General features: G+C 38.0%; 1 protein-coding gene across 1 annotated transcript in view; it reads right to left on the bottom strand.

Moving 5' to 3' along the window:
• DCBLD2 (discoidin, CUB and LCCL domain containing 2) overlaps positions 1-18,746 on the bottom strand; it is a 46,303-nt gene that overhangs the window by 14,631 nt on the left and 12,926 nt on the right. Inside the window, exons 2-7 of the mRNA XM_068417371.1 lie at positions 12,152-12,379; positions 8,555-8,692; positions 7,276-7,327; positions 5,842-5,914; positions 3,004-3,137; positions 2,284-2,324 (exon numbers count right to left, since the gene is read on the bottom strand). Of these exons, the coding sequence (XP_068273472.1) occupies positions 2,284-2,324; positions 3,004-3,137; positions 5,842-5,914; positions 7,276-7,327; positions 8,555-8,692; positions 12,152-12,379 (666 nt within the window). The remainder of the gene's footprint in view (positions 1-2,283; positions 2,325-3,003; positions 3,138-5,841; positions 5,915-7,275; positions 7,328-8,554; positions 8,693-12,151; positions 12,380-18,746) is intronic.

Below are 18,746 nucleotides of genomic sequence, written 5' to 3'. Positions count from 1 at the left end.
GTTTCTTCCCATGTCACATTCTGCTGATGGCTAAAAAACATCTCCTAAATTCCTGGCTAAATTTCCTTGTGGCTAGTTGGTATCCATTTGGTCTTTGCTAAAAATCTTGTTCTGTAGTGCCAACAGTTTTCCCCTCTCAGACATGTTTTCCCCAGACATATCAGTAGAGAGCAATCTCTGCCCACAGTCAGCCAGCCCGAACAACCCAGCCTGGTTTCCCTTTTGCTGTGAGCTCCCCCTCTCCCTGCAGGTCCCCTGCAGCCCCCCTCTGCACCAAGGTCGGGTGCTCATCCCTCAAGGGAGGTGCAGGTGGCAGAGCCCATGTGCGACTGTATCCCAGAAAAGGTTTTGGCAATGTCCTGTGTGATGGCATTAATAGTTCGTTGTCTCTACTGGACGTACTTCACCTGCTACAGCCCAGGATCACATTAGCACTTCACTTTCCCTTGTGTCACTTCCATCTGCCAGTTTGAAGCAGAAATGCCTCAGTCTCTACGTACCCAAACTTACACTTTTGCTTTGTGATGCTTCCATTAATTTCTATTACTCAAGTCTCGAAGTCAGCCAGGTCTTCCTGTACAAAGAGTTTAATCACCCTCTGCACTGACCACATCTCTAGCATTAATAACACACTCCTCTCTTTTGTACCAAGTCATGAAACCAACTACTACAGACAAACCACACTAGTAACTTCACCACAGTCTGGCAAACCTCATTTGAGCATACCAGAGTCCTCTTTTTCCTCCAGCTAACTCCCAGGCCACCCAACTACACACATTTTAATATAGGCCTACATCTTGGCTCTAGCTTATTCAAAAATTTCTCAAACGTGTCACTGAAATCCAGATACTCCAGATCAGCATTTTGTCCTATCTCTTCGTATTTCCAGGCCATTTATTTACTTTCATATACACTATCGGATCACATTTTGAAAGACGAAAAACCTCAACAAACCCTGCCACGGTCACTGTGTTTAATATTCTCCATGCATAACGTCACCAGACATGCAATTCCTTCTTCCAGCTCTTGCAGAGGTCTGGGAGAGAAATTATTTTCATATTATGTGGATTATATTTTCTAATTTTCGCTTGTTTGTCTAGATTTCCATCTCCAAACACTCCTGCCCATCAGATTCCTGCCTTTATATCCCCATTCAGCATCACTTTTACTTATGTATTAGGAGAGGTATTTGTTTACTTTTGAGGAGTATGTGTATGATTCCCCCTTTTCTGTTGTTTTTAACTTTATCCTTACAGAAAACAGATGTAATGCTTTTGTTAGTTTTTTTTATAGTTATTAAAACAGTTAAGGAGACTAACGAAAGGCCCCTGTCTTCACAATACTTCCAACATCCATTCAAAGATGGCATTTAAAGTGACTTACAGAAAAGCCAACATTCATTTAGAAAACTACAGCTAATTTATTTGAAAAACAGGTCATTGATAGAAAGTAGAAGTGTGCAAAGCAGTAAAGCTTTAAAAAGGGGGAACACTTGTTATACCAATCAGCAACCTGGTACATATTTACAGAACAAAACACAACAGCCAAGAAGGAACACAACTTCCACACAGAGCAAGGCCCAAGAGATGCCTTTCCAGAGCAAAAGACGTAAGGAATTCACCACATAGCAAGTTGAAGAATCCTTTGGGGATTTCTGCTAGCTTTCTTAGCAGGCAACACGTGTAAGGAGTTAACCTGGAAAAAACCTAGACTGCACAGCTGGTACAAAACAAGAGTAACTCTGAAGCACCCAACTCTGCTTTAGCAGTGCATTTAAAGTATGGGAGTCAAGTCACTTTAAACCAGGCTATAATAGAGGAACATAAAAATGATACATGAATTATTAATTGAAATATGAAGTTTATTTTCTTGCTTAGATCTAGGAGGATTCAATAGTGAATCGGATGGCTCTAAAAGCTATTACAATATCTTCAAAAAGGGTACATGTACATCATCCAGAACCTAGCTAGAGACCAGAACAACACCTGTGTAAGAGGCAGATTTTATCATATTTTTATCATATTTTATCTATAACCTGAAAGAATCTCTTTCTGCAGATAAGCAAGGCTTACTTTATACATCACTGTATCTATAAATGTAGCGCTGATTAATCATCAAAATGAGATAGTAAAACAGTTCAAAAATATACATTACTGAGGAACGCAGTAAAAAAAAAAGTCTCATTAACTAGAACAAAAATTAAGAAAAAATACTTGCACACTTATTTCTACTCACAACATTTGTACGACAGTATCAAGGTGAAATACATGTGATAACGCTTACCGCTTGTCTTAAATGTGAAGAGACTTGTAGATAACGGTCCTCTGCAGAGAACAAAAGAAGATGTTTTTTGTAGTAGTCAGTGAGGAAAATTGAAACAAACTGTCTTCAATTTATTTTTCTTGTCTGACTGCTTTCCACTCAAACCTACGCACATGGCCCTAAACAAGTGCTTCACTATTAAAGTAACACTCCGGTCACGAAGCTGCAGTGCTTGCAGTACAAACACCTTTTCAACTGAAATCTAGTCCAGAGATACTATCGGAGTTGAAGGCCTCCAGACAAACAGCTGCCCAGCAAAACACAAGACTTCGTTAAAATGTTTAAATTAAGCTAATCGTAATAACAGGAATGAATCTCCCCTCATTGCTTTCATTCCTTGGACTTCTGAGATAAAATGACAAGTTACACTCTTTTCCCTGCAACTAAAAAGTTGCCATTAAATGATTATTTTTCCACAGACCATTAGGAATTTATGGCCATGCTGTGCATTTTGGAAGATAAAACCTCCTTGCAGAATTTGGAAAACTAATCTTTATGGTCTAGAGGTTAAAAATATCTGGTAAAACAATCACACTGTAGCAAAAGAGCATTGTGAGCACCTTACAGAAGGGAACCTCTCCATGGAACATGTAGCTCCACTAGCTGACATTATTCCCATGATGAGACACTACCAAGATCCAGAGGTGCTAAATAGAAGGAGAACATCAGAAGTACACTTACACTTTTGAGGTGACATTATTAGCCAGGGAGCCTTCATAGTATGGAATGCCCTTGCTGATTACAACATTAATTTGGCCACCCAGGGTATTTGACACAACGCCTGCGTGAACACCAGCCATACAAAGTGATGAAGACTTGAAGAAGGGGGAAAAAGAAAAATTTAATGCTGCATTGCGAATATATTAAATACTACACTGTATATTGTAAATGCTACATTGTCCAGTTATAGTCTTTGTTATTATTACATTAAGAAACTGTTCTTATTTAACTGTTCATCTCTGTTATTTTGAAACTATTCATCTTTGGTTTATTATGGAATTTATAAAAACACCAAAAGAAGCTCCTACATTTCACTGCACCCTCGCCCCGATGCATCTGGAATGTAACTCTTGTCATCAAATAAGCTCAAACAGCAAGGTGAACCAGTCTGAAAAAGCCAGGCAGCCAGACGTTCAGCCTACAATAAATCTATTATGTTAGACAACAGAAGCCGAATACAGGAATACATAGAAAACCTTTTAATAGGAAGCACACTGAAAGTATGTTTATTCATTTTCTCACATGAAGTGATGCACTGTACATTTTGTAACTTTTTAGCCTGTGGGTTATATGTTTTAACTCATGGTTAAACCATGTTTAACCATCCAACAATGTGATCCATATAAACCCCCAGTAACACAGGAATAACATTTGTTCTAAGAAACCCTGTCACCTAGGTTGTACAGGTCAATGGCGAGGAGTTACACAAAAAGTTTTTGCAGGACATCCTGTTCTCTCCTTCTCTCCGTGGATGACTGTTGGCCCAGATCCGCTAACAAATGTCACAGTGACACTGTCATTTCCCTGGCTTGCAGGCTAGCTGTGCCACAGAGAGCAGGACTGACTCACTACACCAAATCCTTCGGGCACAGCACAGAGTCTCCAATGAGACTGGGATCAACCTCCATTTGAGAAGATCGAGTGGGTCCAAGCTAGTCTGAAGGACCACCTAGGTATCTCCCAGTGTACCTTCCAGACACCATATTTAGCTCCCCTAAACGAAGCCCGCTGCTAGCTGTTGCTACTAAACACATTTGCTGCACTGCTCTGCCAACCAGTCCACTGGTTGCTACAGATCCTCACCACAACTCTTTAAGAAGGAATCAGCAGGTCCTTTCCAGAGAAGGAAGACTTAATGGATTATTTTATTTTCTTTCTCACATTATTTTAAAAACAGAACAACTTCCTCCATTGTGGCTCTTTAGAAATAACTGCATGGTGCAGCAGGCCAGGATGTCCCTGTATCTCAAGCTCATTGGCAAATAAAACTGCTCACCAAGACTTTTCCAAACATAATTCTCCTCAGTACATTCACACATAAAAACTCTAACCCTATTCCCCACCCCCCCAAATATCCCCAAAGCTTTCTAAATAAATGTGATGATGTCTCGCTCATGCACACAGCTCCCCTTTACTTTCCTACTTTCCCTTGAAAGTAAGAGATGGGATTCTGCTATAGATGCAGCTCTCTCCTCCCTGCTCACCAGAAGATGTCAGCAATGAGTGCTCCAAGTCCTCAAGGACTGTGGACATCAGGGTCACACACAAAAGAATCAAAATTTAGGGTATTTTTTAAAGCAGCAAGCAGTTGCTGATCATTGAAAGAGACACGTGAGAAATCTCTACCTGAAACTCTGGGTAAAGTGCTGAACTATTCGATTTCTTTCCACACGACTTCTGGGAAATTTTCTGCCTTTTTATTCAGAGCAATAAAGTATACAGAAAGAAAAGTCACAGGGCATTTATTTCCTAAAGTTTCCTTTTTCCTCCATGGAACACAATTTTTTCCAGATTTTGGCAAAAAACCTCCCAACAAGCAGAACTCCTACAAATGCTGCAGATAGTAAGGACTCACTGTGGACCAGAACATATAACACAGTTACACTGTGGTGACATTTTTACAGATGGGTAATTATTTAAGCAGGTAGCCTAGGATTTACAGATATTTGAGAAGAGAAAATGAGAGAGGCACTCTTGACGTTCATATTGGGTATTAAAATCTTTGCTTAGTAACAATTTAAAGTTGTCTTTCCTCTGTGTTAGATCTAAAGGCTTATTAAAAAGAGTATATTAAGATAAACAAAGATTTAATGTAGTTTTTTTACTAGATTGCATGCAAAATTATAACAACTTAAAAATAAACAAAGCCAACACCCTCCAGTCCTACGGCAGGTATGCTAATTCAGTTACAAAAGCTTACATCAGAAAAACAGTGTACAGGTTTTTGTAGTGTTCTAAGTAAACAGTACATTATTAAAGATTTCCATTTCCACTTATATTAATGTTTTATTTCCAGAACTATTAATGTTTCAGTATTAACTCTGTTTTGCAAATGGATTTATGGTTGCTGAGCATAAATAGCATTTCATCTCTCACGCTGTAATAAAAAAAATTAAGATAACCACTGAGACTCTCTGTTTAGAGATGTATTACAGTGTCAAAAACAAGAGGACACCATTAAAAGAACTGTTTCTCTCTTTATAAATCTGAATTTCCCAACCTGAGACAAAAACAAAACAGGAAGCATAAAACAACATTTTGATTGATCCACCTTTCTCAGCAGGCCTTACACAAATGTTGGAGTCCCTACCATGCTACTTCACTTCTTGGAGATGGCAACATCTGAAGCACCAGCTATTTAGCAGCTGTGCACAAAACTGAATACCGTGTTATTCACTTTAGGAGGTAAAAATTCCAGAACCTGGGCAGCAGAACTAATGTGTACAACTATAATTGACTTTTAATTATAGTGTGCGTGTTTTACCAAAATTCTCACGAGTTCGTGGTATTTTTACTTACGTCTCTGTATCCATGGGGAATAGTGCCTGAAATATCAGCAAAAGGCATCACACATCCAGCTGGACAATATTTACTGGAAGAGAACAAAATATCAAGTCAAGACAGGCATGCAACTACAGCCTATAATGTTATAAAAGTCACTATGTTTTTGATTTACAATACATTGTTATATCACTATTTAAGGATATATCCTAATTGAAGACATATCAAATCAGACAAAAAAAACAACTCAGGAAGGGAAGTACACAACAGTAGAACAGACATTTGAAAAAAATTTAAGAAAATGTCTCAGTTGAAACTACAGTTCCAGTCTCAATATAATAAATTAATAAAGCCAGCATTTTATGATATAAATACTGCATGGCTTCTGAAAACTGAAAGTCATAAGTAGCAATATTAATGAATTTTATTTTATAAACTAGAGACTTGCATATCTGTTTTGCATCCTTAAATAATATATCTGAAAAGTAATGTTATTTTATAATGGCTCCTGGGAATGCTCTGATCATAAAAAAAATGGCCAAATTCAGTTAATACCACTAGCTCATGAAAAGCAAGAGGCAAGACATCTGCACCTCTGATCCAAGCCCGTGTTCATGTTCTAGTGCCATTTCATACCACACATACAAAAACTATTAAATCTTCAGGATTTAACAGTGAACTGGAGTAAACTATTAACATTTTCACTGTAGCTCAACAACAGTTGAAGCAACTTTGCAGATACCACAAAAATAGTGGGATTCAGAGACTTCAACACATGTTGGGTAACGGCAGAACCTACAATTAGAGCCCTATTTTGGAACTTGGGAAAATGAGAGAGAAATGCAAAGGTTGCACTTTGAAACATTCCATGATGCCAGGGCTGAAGTTCTCCAAAAAGTAAGTTTATGTACTTCACAGCAGTCTGCAGCTTTAAACACTGTCCTTGCTTTAGATGGAAATGGAGAAAGAGAAAATAGGGACATGACGTATATTACCCCCCATGAGAAGGTGCAACATTTTATGTCTTCACAGAACCTCATTAATTCACACCAAACTGTGAAATGGGTTTGTAATTTTTAACATGTCATAGTTTAGCACTCCTTAGATAACTGTAATATGAATTTCAGTATTTAAGGTGTATCCCTGCTGTAATATGTGTTTATAAAAGCAATATTCTTTCTATGGGAATGAGATATCAGCTCCTACATGTTAGTGCAAATTAACGAGGTTCTACTGTATACTGCATGTAAATAACAAAAAGGGGGGGGGAGAGAGAGAGGAAGGAGGAGTGCAAATGTCAAAATTATTCAGCTCTAACCCTCATTACTTTGTTTAAGTTCTCTCGACAGCCAATTTTCAAGCTGCATCAGGTGTAAGTGACAGAGTGAAGTAGAAACACTAAAATGACTTCATTAAAGAGACTGGGGGGAAACAGGTAAAAATCAGTCTTACTTGAATTCTGGTTCGGAAAAGTGACTTGCATTGTCTAAACAGGTAATTAGGTCTGGAAAGAAAAAATGTTAGGTCAAGAGGATGATAAAGACAAGTTTGAGTATGCTTTTATAAAGCGCACAAAAATATACATTTGAGCCTCTATGGCTTAACCAAAAGTCTCAGAATGAAAAAACCATGTTCCTACTAAATTTTCTTGCAACACATTTTGTATTACAGTAGAACCTTGATAATTTGTCTAAGTGGGAAATCCACTGAGAATGTGACACAGACGAGAAGAGAAACACTACAAACATTCGTTTTTTGTGCAGCTTAATTTTAAATTTATAGCTATACTTCAGAGTATAATCATTCAGAGACACAAACACACGCTCTTTTCACAAAATCAAATTAATAGGCTAAACAGGCCTGTGTTCAGCATTTAACAGTCCTACAGCACTGAAACCAGGCAGCACAGGGAACAAACATTAGTGTGACGTTACTGGCATCCATGACCGATATCTCAAATTTTACGTTCAGTCTGCTGTGTACCAGCACATACAGTTCAAAATACAGAGAGAAAAGCATCAGAAAACCCACAAAATACAAATTAAAAATGAAAACTCTTTCTCTGCTCTCTTTACAATTACTTCTAGAAAGGGTTTTCTCAACATTTTTGCTTTGTGAAGCAGTTGCTGGCAATCCTTCGTTTCCTCGTGGACCATGTCTGTCACTCACCATCACAATGAGTGGAAGGAGATGCAAAACAAATACAGCAGCCTCCTTTAGAGGCTGGAATAACCAAAAACACGGAAAAAAGCAAGAAATGGCAAAAAAAAATTAAGTAGTCGTCAGCAGATTATATAACTAAAGAGTTGAGGGAGTACAGGAAACTATTACTGAAATAAAATTTCCCACGAGGTTGGTCTGTATAAAATATATACAGTCGGATAAAAAAATTTTTTAGTTATCTGCCACCTCGTTTACTACCTGAAAAAATGCATTTTGTCCTTTATCTGAAGCAGCTCTTTCACTCGTAACAGATAACTGCGATTCTTGGCCTGCTATCCAGGCTAAGCTCTGATATCACTTCTTTAAAACTACAGTAACTTACACAGTAACTGAACAGTCCAGTTTCCTACACAGAAGTATCAGGAAGACTGTATTGAAAGTCTTCATTTTTAGAAGTTAATTTGTGAGAGCAAAGGAATAAATAAATTAGTTCTGTGTTTTTACTAGGCAGCTCTAACTTTACCAGCATAAAAATTAACCAGAAAAATTAACAAATAATTATAAATACCTGATTTGTCAGTGGTTGAATAAGCTGCAAGAAATCCACGTCCAGAAGTGTGTGTTCCACTCATGAACTGTACTGTGACTTCATTACTTTTTGAAGTAATTAAACCATCCATTTGAAAGCCAAACCCACAGTATTTTCCTATGGAGAGAAGGGGGAGAACAGACATGGACCAAAACCAACACTAAGCATCTTTTTTCATTCGCAGCGTAAGCTCACAGCACTTCTGGTGTATATTCAAAAACAAATACGTGTGCATGACACTAAATAATGTGGTCAGTGTCCATGCAAAGCAAACGGTGGAGTCCTAGAATTGCTACCAAATAACATTACCTGGATGAACGGCTGTTAAACAGACCCGAGTCAATAGGGAATTCTCCAGCCCTACTAACTAGCAACTTTAATAAAATACTGATCAGTTTATTAACCCGTTGAGGAAAAAAAAAAAATCTTTTGTTCTTTAGGCTCCCTTGATCATTCAATGCTGTAAACCATCCATAACCCTATTTAATATTCCACAGTGGATAATCAAAGTGGATCATCACCAGCAGCAAATGACACTGCATATGTTTCAGTTTACCATTCACTTATTTGCTTGCTTGATAATAAGTATGTTATCATATCGTAAAATAGCAAAGAAAAGAAGCCAGACTCCCTTCTCAACTAAAGGCAAATTACAATACTAAAGCACACGGAGTGAAATAACACAGCCCTGCAGGAATAGTTCTTAACAAATATAATACAAAACAAATATAAATATAACACAAACAAATACAATTTGTATGTCAACTTCATTTAAAAAGTGAACTGCACCCTCAAATACTAATAAAATAAAAAGAATTAGAAATACAAATTCCTATCATTATTCAGAGCTTTCTAAATGTTGCTTATTCAGCTATTTTTTGAACAAAGCAACGGTATTTTCTAATGAAAAAAACAGAAAATAGATTTTACGATACTTTAATGAAATTTATAATATTACATAAATATCTTTACCTCAATTCACTACTTAAACTGGTTATCAGCAAGAGTTACAAAGAAGTAAGTACCCTTTCATCAAGGCTCCACACTGACCCTATGTTTTGCTCTAAGGCATGTGTCAATGATTAATTGCATGCATTACGATGAACTGCATCATTTTTCCAACTACCACTTTTCTTTTCCTTTTTTTTTTTTTGTATTAATTTTTGTTTTCAGCCACTGGATCTTGTTACACAATTGACCAGCATGAGACTCCTCTCAGGGTAGGTCAGACTGTCCCTCAAGACACCATTTATCCTCTTCTTTGGGCAAATACACAGGGCAAGATTTAGATTGGATAAACTATCCAGCGCTGCTCGCACCATGGAGATACAGCCTTTGACACAGTGATTGGACTGTGATGGAATCTAATACAGAACACCTCTAGATCTTACTTAATCTAGAGACAAACTTAACACCAAGGATTTAAATCTTCTTTTGATTTATTGACAAACATTCAAAAGGCTTGGAATGAGAACTAGCCCTTAAAAGATTCATTAGAAACCTTCTCTGTTTATCAATGAACTAAGCCACTAACAATTAGTTTTTTAATCTAATCAGCTGATTTTTAAGTCATTTTGGTTTCAAGTAGGTATCACTAAATTTCAGACTTTATGTAATACAAGTACTTTCACGTTAGACCATGTCAGTAGTCTTGAATGGAAAAACTTAGGATAAATCCAGATTTCTTCCAAATAAATTCAGGTCACTGTTTAAACCCTCCAGTGTTTGTTGCTTCAAACACAAACATCCAAGAAACTGCATCATATGTATCTGCCACTGTTAATAAATTAAATCACAGAACAAACAGTGATATTAAGAGCAGAACAACACACACAATTTCTCAACATACTGTGCTGCTACGCCAGCTGGGAACAGCTGAAAGTCAAGAGAAACAAATGAAGTAGAAAATTTACTCGAACCCATTAAGTCACTTGTAAAAGTGAATAATAGACTTATCAGAACTGGACGTTCCTTGCCATTTAAGGACTTCACTGTTTCCTATTTTAGACCAAGTCTGGCTCAAGGCTCCAAGCACATACTTATTTTCACACACACTTACCTAGGTAACAGTTGGAAAAGAGGGTTAACAAAGCTAACATTCCACTAGCCTCTTCATAAAAAGACTCAATTTAGTGGGATCGGCATTTAAGTTGCACAAAAACAATCTTAGTAAATCTCCCCCCCGCTTTAGGAAAGAAAATAAAATTAATCTGCACAATAACAACTACTTTTAGTGAAGGAAGAATGACAATTCATTTTGAGCTTTATGCAAAGTAACCATAAGTGTCTTAAAACCCTACATATACCTTGACATAGATGATGTCACACTGCTATTTGAAAAAAACCATCCATTATAGTAATGAAATTCAATTTGTCCTCTTAAAGAGGACAAAAATTAAACTATGGATACTACCAGAAAAGGGGGAATATTTGAGCTACACAACTATTGAAGCCTGGCATCCTTTAATATCACTGAGATGAACAGTTCAAATCAGAGCTATCACATATAAAAAGAAAGGCATCTCAGGTAAGATATAGATACTTTTCCTTTTTTTTCTTTTTTACTTTTTTTTTTTTTTAAGTGAAGATCCTCATAGTACTGCAATTCCCTCTCCACTGCTTACAAGAACTTTGCTAGCTACTGGGAAATGTCCGAGGAAAAAAAAACGTTACAGTGGAGTCTCCTTTGAGAATCTGAAGAATCAAAGATTATTATAGGATCTGTGTAGCATTTAGCATCTAACTGTTGTATGCACAAACAAAATGTAGGATGTTCTGCTATCATTATTATCCATCATTTTTTCAGTACGTTTTTAGGATGTGGGAATTGTGTCAGGAAGACAGACATTTACGTACACTTTAATACCAGTAAACAAAATTCAATTAACTTAAGAATAATTACATTAAGAATACTCTGGCATTCCAGACAGAGAGCTCATTTGCTGAGCAACAACAGTAAGCATATTTGAAATGAGCATGTCACCAGAGAAAGGGACAATCAAACTACTGTTTTCTTTACCGCTTTTATTTTTATATAGTTACAGTTGCACCTGTACTCCATCCTGTACTGAAGACCTGCACAGCACACAGGAGAATCTTTCCTTAGCTGTGCTTTCTAGCTGTACTATCAGTAGTAAATTTACTAAAACTGGTACCTGATGGCTGTTTTTGTACTGTGGTGAGGTACCACTCCTCAAAGTTTTGCAGGGGTTCCTTGAAACACAGCTCAGGAAAAACACAACTCTGATTACAGAATTACTAAAATTCCTTTCTTTTCCTTATTTGAAATTCCTGTAAATAATAAACACCTCCTTCTTTTCATCACTTCTTATTGGACTCAAAATCCACACTGTACAAAGCAGTGTATGATGTATCCAGGCAAGGTCTTACTCTGCCCAATAACCAACTGAATTATAACAGTTTTCTAGGGCTACAGAAAAGAACTAATACCATACACCTAGAAGTTACACTATGCTCCGAGCAGGTAAACAAGGAGAAATTTAAAAAGTACCAACTGTATCTTTCAAGTTCTGTATAAGACAATAGCTTTCACACACCAATAATAAACGCTCCTACCTATCTCTGTCCTGGTGGGGCCAATCCCGTTGTGAACTCTTAAGTAACTGGAATGACAGGAATCGGAGTCATCAATATCAAAATCACCAAATTTGAGCTGAACTCGCTGCCCAGGCTTCACACGAATTTCCCATTCACAGACTGTGCTGTTGGGAGAGGTCTGTGGGTAGTTTATCGAAGCGAGAGTTCCACTTTCAGGGCCCAGAACAGTGTGTCCACATCCATCACCTACAAAAGAACAAAAATAAATCAGATATGCGCGTTCATCCTCAAAGCATCGCTGGTGTTTTAGTCATCCTGGTTTTTAGCAGTGGTGTAAGTTTGTTGGTTTTTTAACTGTACTAATCATGTTGCAAGAAAACTCCAAGGTAAGTCGCACACAGATGAAACAGCAATTGTGAGAATACACCATTCAACTACTGTCACCTGATGTTTAACTTCTCATCCCAGGTGACCAGAGAACTGCTACCACTTCCTCAACAAGATAAAAAATCATCCATAATGACTTAAAAAAATTGCACAGACAGTACAGAAAGTGCCCCTGCTATTTCATGTTCCCTCAACAGCCACGTACATAAGAAAACAGGTTCTGAAAAGGAAGGAGAAACCCACCAACAAAACAAGAGCACACCAGTTTTACTGTTGCTACTGCATTCACAACACGATGAGAACAGAAGTGGAAAGACAATGGACAGCAAATACTCTACTGAAAATAACTGTCAGGTCTGACTGTCCAACTGCCAGTGCATTGTTTTCTACTGTATCACAATTTTAATGGTGTAATTAATTCTTCCAGCTCTTCAGCAAACACGCTCAATTTTTCTGGATTTCTACAACAAATTAAACTATAACTCCAACCTGGGGCCCTCTACCTCACATTTGAATATTAATTTTAAACAGCAGTAACAATACTAAAGACGACTCGTTAACAAGTGGAAAAAAATAGCACAAATTGTGTATTCTGAAAATCAAATTATGAAGAGCAAACTGAAAAATCTATTTCCTCAACAGCTAGACATGAATTTCCCCCTGTACGTAGTACAAGATATGTAAGAATTTGTGCATTGTTTTGGAAATAAGACTGTTTTAAGTAATATCCACCATCACTGGCTCTTTATAAATTACTGTATCAAGATGAAACAAAGTATTCCCGAGCACAAGGATGCATCCAGCAAAACTGACACCTGCAATAACATAAGCCCCACAAAATAAGCAAAAATAGCAGAACAAAAATCAGATTAGATACGCTGCTTAAAAAAGTGTCTTCAACACCACTCCAAACACGTTATCTGTAGGTTCATCTTACCCTTCAAACTTCACGCCTGTGTTTACAGTTCCTACCAAGTGATTACAACAGATTTAACGTTACGTCACGATTTCACACTCTAGAAATTCACAATGATCAACATCATTTGTATGGACAGATGTTTGTTTTCACAGCTAAAAGTGACAGTCTGAAAGTGGTTCATATTACACACTAATATGTGTAGTTCCTCTACTACACATGAAAAGGTAAGCTAAGCTTTAGGGACAAAAATTATACACATATTTAAGAATTTTAACTAAATTTCAAAATTCTTAAGTGTATTTCATGCAAGACTGAATGGAAAAGTAAGTTCAACGCACTTAAGTGCCATAGGAAAAATAACTGTGGTACTTAACTAGGTCTGATTAATCTGTTTGCAAAAGCCCCTGATTTCTAGTAACAAAACCTATTCTCTTCATAATCCAAGCATACTGACAGACAGTTGCACGTTCTAAAAGCTAAGTGCTGATGGTATATACAGAATCACAAACAGATGCAAACTGCAGCTGTTTTTCTTGCTAACACTCTTGAACCAAAATGATGCATCTTCTTTAGGAGAAGGTAACTGGAATACCTGCTTCAGTAAAATCAAAAGTTCTGTTTGTAAAGCTGTTGTTTGGCCATGTTTTTCTTCCTCCAAGTTTAGCAATTTGTTTTAAAACACTTTGTTCCATCCCACGACAAACAGGATTTCCATTTGGGTGACTGCTGATAAATTACTTTCCTGAATTTCTGTTGTTCTAATACATGAAACACAATTGTACGATGTTACAAAGAGGTAACTTACACAAAACATATGGTTTATCATTTTAATCCTGGTTTCTTTCCAAAGACATGTTATAAACCTCAGAGTAAGCGAAAGATTTATCATTCAAAACCTGTATGGCCTTGGTTTATTAGTTAGTAAACATTTAAATGTCACATTCCTTATTAGTCACAACACGCCTAACAGTCAAGAAAAATGCTGGTTGCTTTGCTAGTTAACTGGCTTTTCGCAAGCAAGTACTCACATGCATTACGAAATATATGGAACTTATTATATTAACAACAATAAAAACAACAAATATATACTAGGTCTTTATTCATTGTGGCTAGTATTTCTAAACTCCTTATACTGCAGACATATAAAAATAATTTTCAACATAAGCAGCAGTCAGTTTTAGGTTATGTCCTAAATAAAAACAATGAGCAAGTTAAGCAGTTCTGTGCTTTTCCTCTCCTGTGACAGGGGCGAGCAATGGTTTACTCATTCACAGATTGGAAATACTATGCAGATACACTAATACAGTGGCCTTTTGAATAGAAATCATAGTAGCTTTCACCTGCCCGGGCAGATACATTGTTCTGGGTACATTTTAAGGAAAATAAAAATGCTTGCACGATCTAAAATACTTGGTAGTTTCTCATCCCAATAGGCCTGTTATTGCAATGCAGTAACCACACAAATGCTATTTCTCACAGCCAGAAATACCAATAAAGCACATGATTACATGTTTGATTACTCCCCACACTTTTGCATCTTAAGCCTATGCTGCTGGAAGTCAAAGACAAAGGAGAGCTTGGGTCTCTTCTTTGACCCAAATTGTACTTAAACTATAAATTTCTCCAGTTGAAAGTAGAAAAGATCGTGCCTAACATTCATTTAAACCATTCTCTTCACTAGTTTGCTGTTCAGCTGTCTCAAGCATGAAACGATATCAGCACTGCATTTGGATGATGATCAGGGCACACCTTTCTGATTAGAAAAGCAAAAGAACTCCAGAAACACTCTTACACATTTAGGTGATAAAATGCAAATAACATATTGCAAGTTTTAAAAAGACACTTTTAAAGACACATCACTAAGAAATGTCAAATTTCCGCTTGTAGCTTGGAACAGTCAGTCTTGTTTCCAGTGCCTAGAGAGACAAACTTTCTAATCTGTCTCACACAATGTAATGGAAATGCAAATCTCAAATCTCCCCTTTGTTGTCGGCTTTCTTGAAAACAGGTGAGGAAAAATACTCCTCTAATCTATCCACATTAAAGAACCTGCTGTCAATTCATACCAGAAAGGAATGGGAAGGAAAAAAGTTGTGCTGAACTGCACCTACAGCATCATCTTACCATAGCAAGAAGCCAGTTTTTAAAAGTAGCTCATTCTGACTGAACATTTTAGACCTCATTTTGTTGTGTGTTTCACTTAGCTTAGTGACAGCAGAAGTGCCAGACACTTCATGCTTGAAGAATTTAAAGATTACCATTGCATGTCCGGCATGCAATATACAGTCTGCCAAGGGCAGCAGCATCACTCACAAGCTGTTTGGAAATTCCTAAAAATCACCCTTCCAGTGAAACTTGCAGAACAATGAAATCTCATTTTATTTTATTGGTACTGTAGAAGAGTAGTTCTGGAGCCTCTCTATGTAAGTGGTGCTTCATCATTTCTGCCAAAGTTGCATAAAGACCACCGATCAACCCCAGAGACACATAAAAAACTGGCTGGCTGGCTGGGACCAAAGAGTTGTGGTGAATGGAGTTAAATCCAGTTGGCAGCCGGTCACAAGCGGTGTTCCCCAGGGCTCAGCACTGGGGCCAGTTCTCTTTAATATCTTTATCAATGATCTGGACGAGGGGATCGAGTGCACCCTCAGTAAGTTCGCAGACGACACTAAGTTGGGCGGGAGTGTCGATCTGCTGGAGGGTAGGAAGGGTCTGCAGGGGGATCTGGACAGGCTGGGTCAATGGGCTGAGGCCAACTGTATGAGGTTCAACAAGGCCAAGTGTCGGGTCCTGCACTTGGGCCACAACAACCCCATGTACCGCTACAGGCTGGGGGAAGAGTGGCTGGAAAGCTGCCTCATGGAAAAGGATCTGGGGGTATTGATTGATGGTCAGCTGAATATGAGCCAGCAGTGTGCTCAGGCGGTCAAGAAGACCACCGGCATCCTGGCTTGTATCAGAAATAGTGTGGCCAGCAGGACTAGGGCAGGGATCATCCCCCTGCACTTGGCATTGGTGAGGCCGCACCTTGAATCCTGTGTCCAGTCTTGGGCCCCTCACTACAAGAAAGACATTGAGGTGCTGGAGAGAGTCCAAAGAAGGGCAACAAAGCTGGTGAAGGGTCTGGAGAACAAGTCTTATGAGGAGCAGCTGAGGGAACTGGGGTTGTTTAGCCTGGAGAAAAGGAGGCTCAGGGGAGACCTTATTGCTCTATACAACTACCTGAAAGGAGGTAGCGAGATGGGTGCTGGTCTCATCTCCCAGGTAACAAGCAATAGGATGAGAGGAAACGGCCCCAAGTTGTGCCAGGGGAGGTTTAGATTGGATATTAGGAAAAATTTCTTCACTGAAATGGTTGTCAAGGCATTGGAACAGGCTGCCCAGGGAAGTGGTGGAGCCTCCATCCCTGGAGGTATTTAAAAGACATGTAGATGTGGTGTTTAGGGACATGGCTTAGTGGTGGACTTGGCAGTGTTGGGTTAACGGTTGGACTTGATGATCTTAAAGGTCTTTTCCAACCAAAACAATTCTATATTTCTATCTATACATCCTGTATCAGCGAGCAATCTGCAATACTCAGCAATTTCTCCCAGAAAAAGTACAATTCTCTGCACTACAGCCATATATATAGGAGCATTAGCTACTTCATTCATTTGGAAGTTATTAATTAAGCACCACAGAATCTTTTGCTTCTGTTAATCTGTGTGCATGAGGGTGGCGTATCTGAGAACACATACAAGAGACAGATGTCAATTCCTAAATCAATTATTCTTGAACGGGCTGACAACTTCTGTTGTCTCTTGCTTTCTTTCAGCCCTCTCCGTCACAGAACAGACCTACGGCACTTGTGGAACTATTTGCAGAAGCACCACATCACTTGCACGTACACACTACACCTGACATTTGCTGGAAGATCTGCAGATGTGCACTGAATTTCACGTGTCCTGAGGACCATGCTCACAGCAAACACGAATAAGCTCAGCTCTTCACCAAAACATGTGTTAGAAACATGGGCATCTCTTCAGAAGCCAGTAGAGGAAAGCAGATTGCTGTTGTCAGGAGAACCATTCATCTCTTCTGCAGGCGCCTCCAAATGCAGTCTAAATGAATTATCCTGACGGATTACATACGACCCCTGCGCTATGGCACGTTGATGTCTGCTGCGATTATGAAGATGATTTAAAACAATTTCTCATACGCATGTTCTTTACATCAACAACATACAGAACCTGAACCAACACAAACATACCAAAATGCATTGGATAAGACGAAAATGTGAAATTTAATAAAATGAGAGGATACTGCACATGCAGGAGTGGGTGCTAAGTACTCTATTAATAACCACAAAAAAAAGATTAATTATACTTTATAGTTGTTGAAGTCAATTAATCAGAACTTTTTCCCCCTGAGATTGGCTGCTGTTAGTGACTGCTAATCTTGTTCTCACTACTAAAACATGTTAAAAATTAATCTTTAAGACTAGAGAATTCTTTCCCATTCCTTACATAAAGAGAGAATGATAAAATAAAGACATCAGACAGTTTAAGATTATAGTCTATAAGGCATAACTGATGCTATCAAAACACTGATTTCAATTTTAACATGTGGCACTGCCTTTTGACCAGATTCAATTTAACCAGTGGGCTTCCTGAGAAGATTTTACATATATAAGCTATGATTTTCTGTAAGTTTGTGACTACATACAGGATGTAATTAAATCTTTCTTAACTAAGCAAAGGTAGAACCAAACCTATTAAGAGTTATGTAAGCAAAAAGATATTTTAAAGCATTCATTTTAACTCCAAATACACAACTCTTTCTGATTCAATACACTATAATTTCCCCTCTTCTGTTTAGCTCCTGTTCAGCTCCTTTAGCATTTCCCTGCTCTTCATCAGTGTGCCACTCAAAGACACTGCATCTACTTTTTGCTTTTCTCAGTGTGGGCAAGAAAGTTTAGACAACCAATGCAACAGCTCCATGAATAAGAAACACCTAGGAATTAAGACCACAGAGACATCAAATTCTAAGTAGCTTTTTCAAGTATTTTCAAATGCCCTTATTTGTGTCCTCCAAACTCATTGCTGTTTCCACTAAAAGGAAGGAATCCACTCCTCTGTCAGAACTGATTTTCTTAACAAGCCAACAAGCACGCAGTCCACCTTCATCTTTATGCCACTTACTTGCCTCAGTAACACACTGGTTTGAGCATTTCTTCCCATTACAGATGTTTCACAACATAAAACACCCCACACTTCCACAAGTGAGGCCATAGCTCAATAAACACTTGAAAACACTTTAAATTAG

This window comes from Nyctibius grandis, chromosome 23, assembly GCF_013368605.1.
Source record: "Nyctibius grandis isolate bNycGra1 chromosome 23, bNycGra1.pri, whole genome shotgun sequence".
Taxonomy (NCBI): Eukaryota; Metazoa; Chordata; class Aves; order Nyctibiiformes; family Nyctibiidae; genus Nyctibius; species Nyctibius grandis.
Note: the sequence above shows the minus strand (reverse complement) of the source record. Positions and strands in the feature narration are given on the sequence as shown.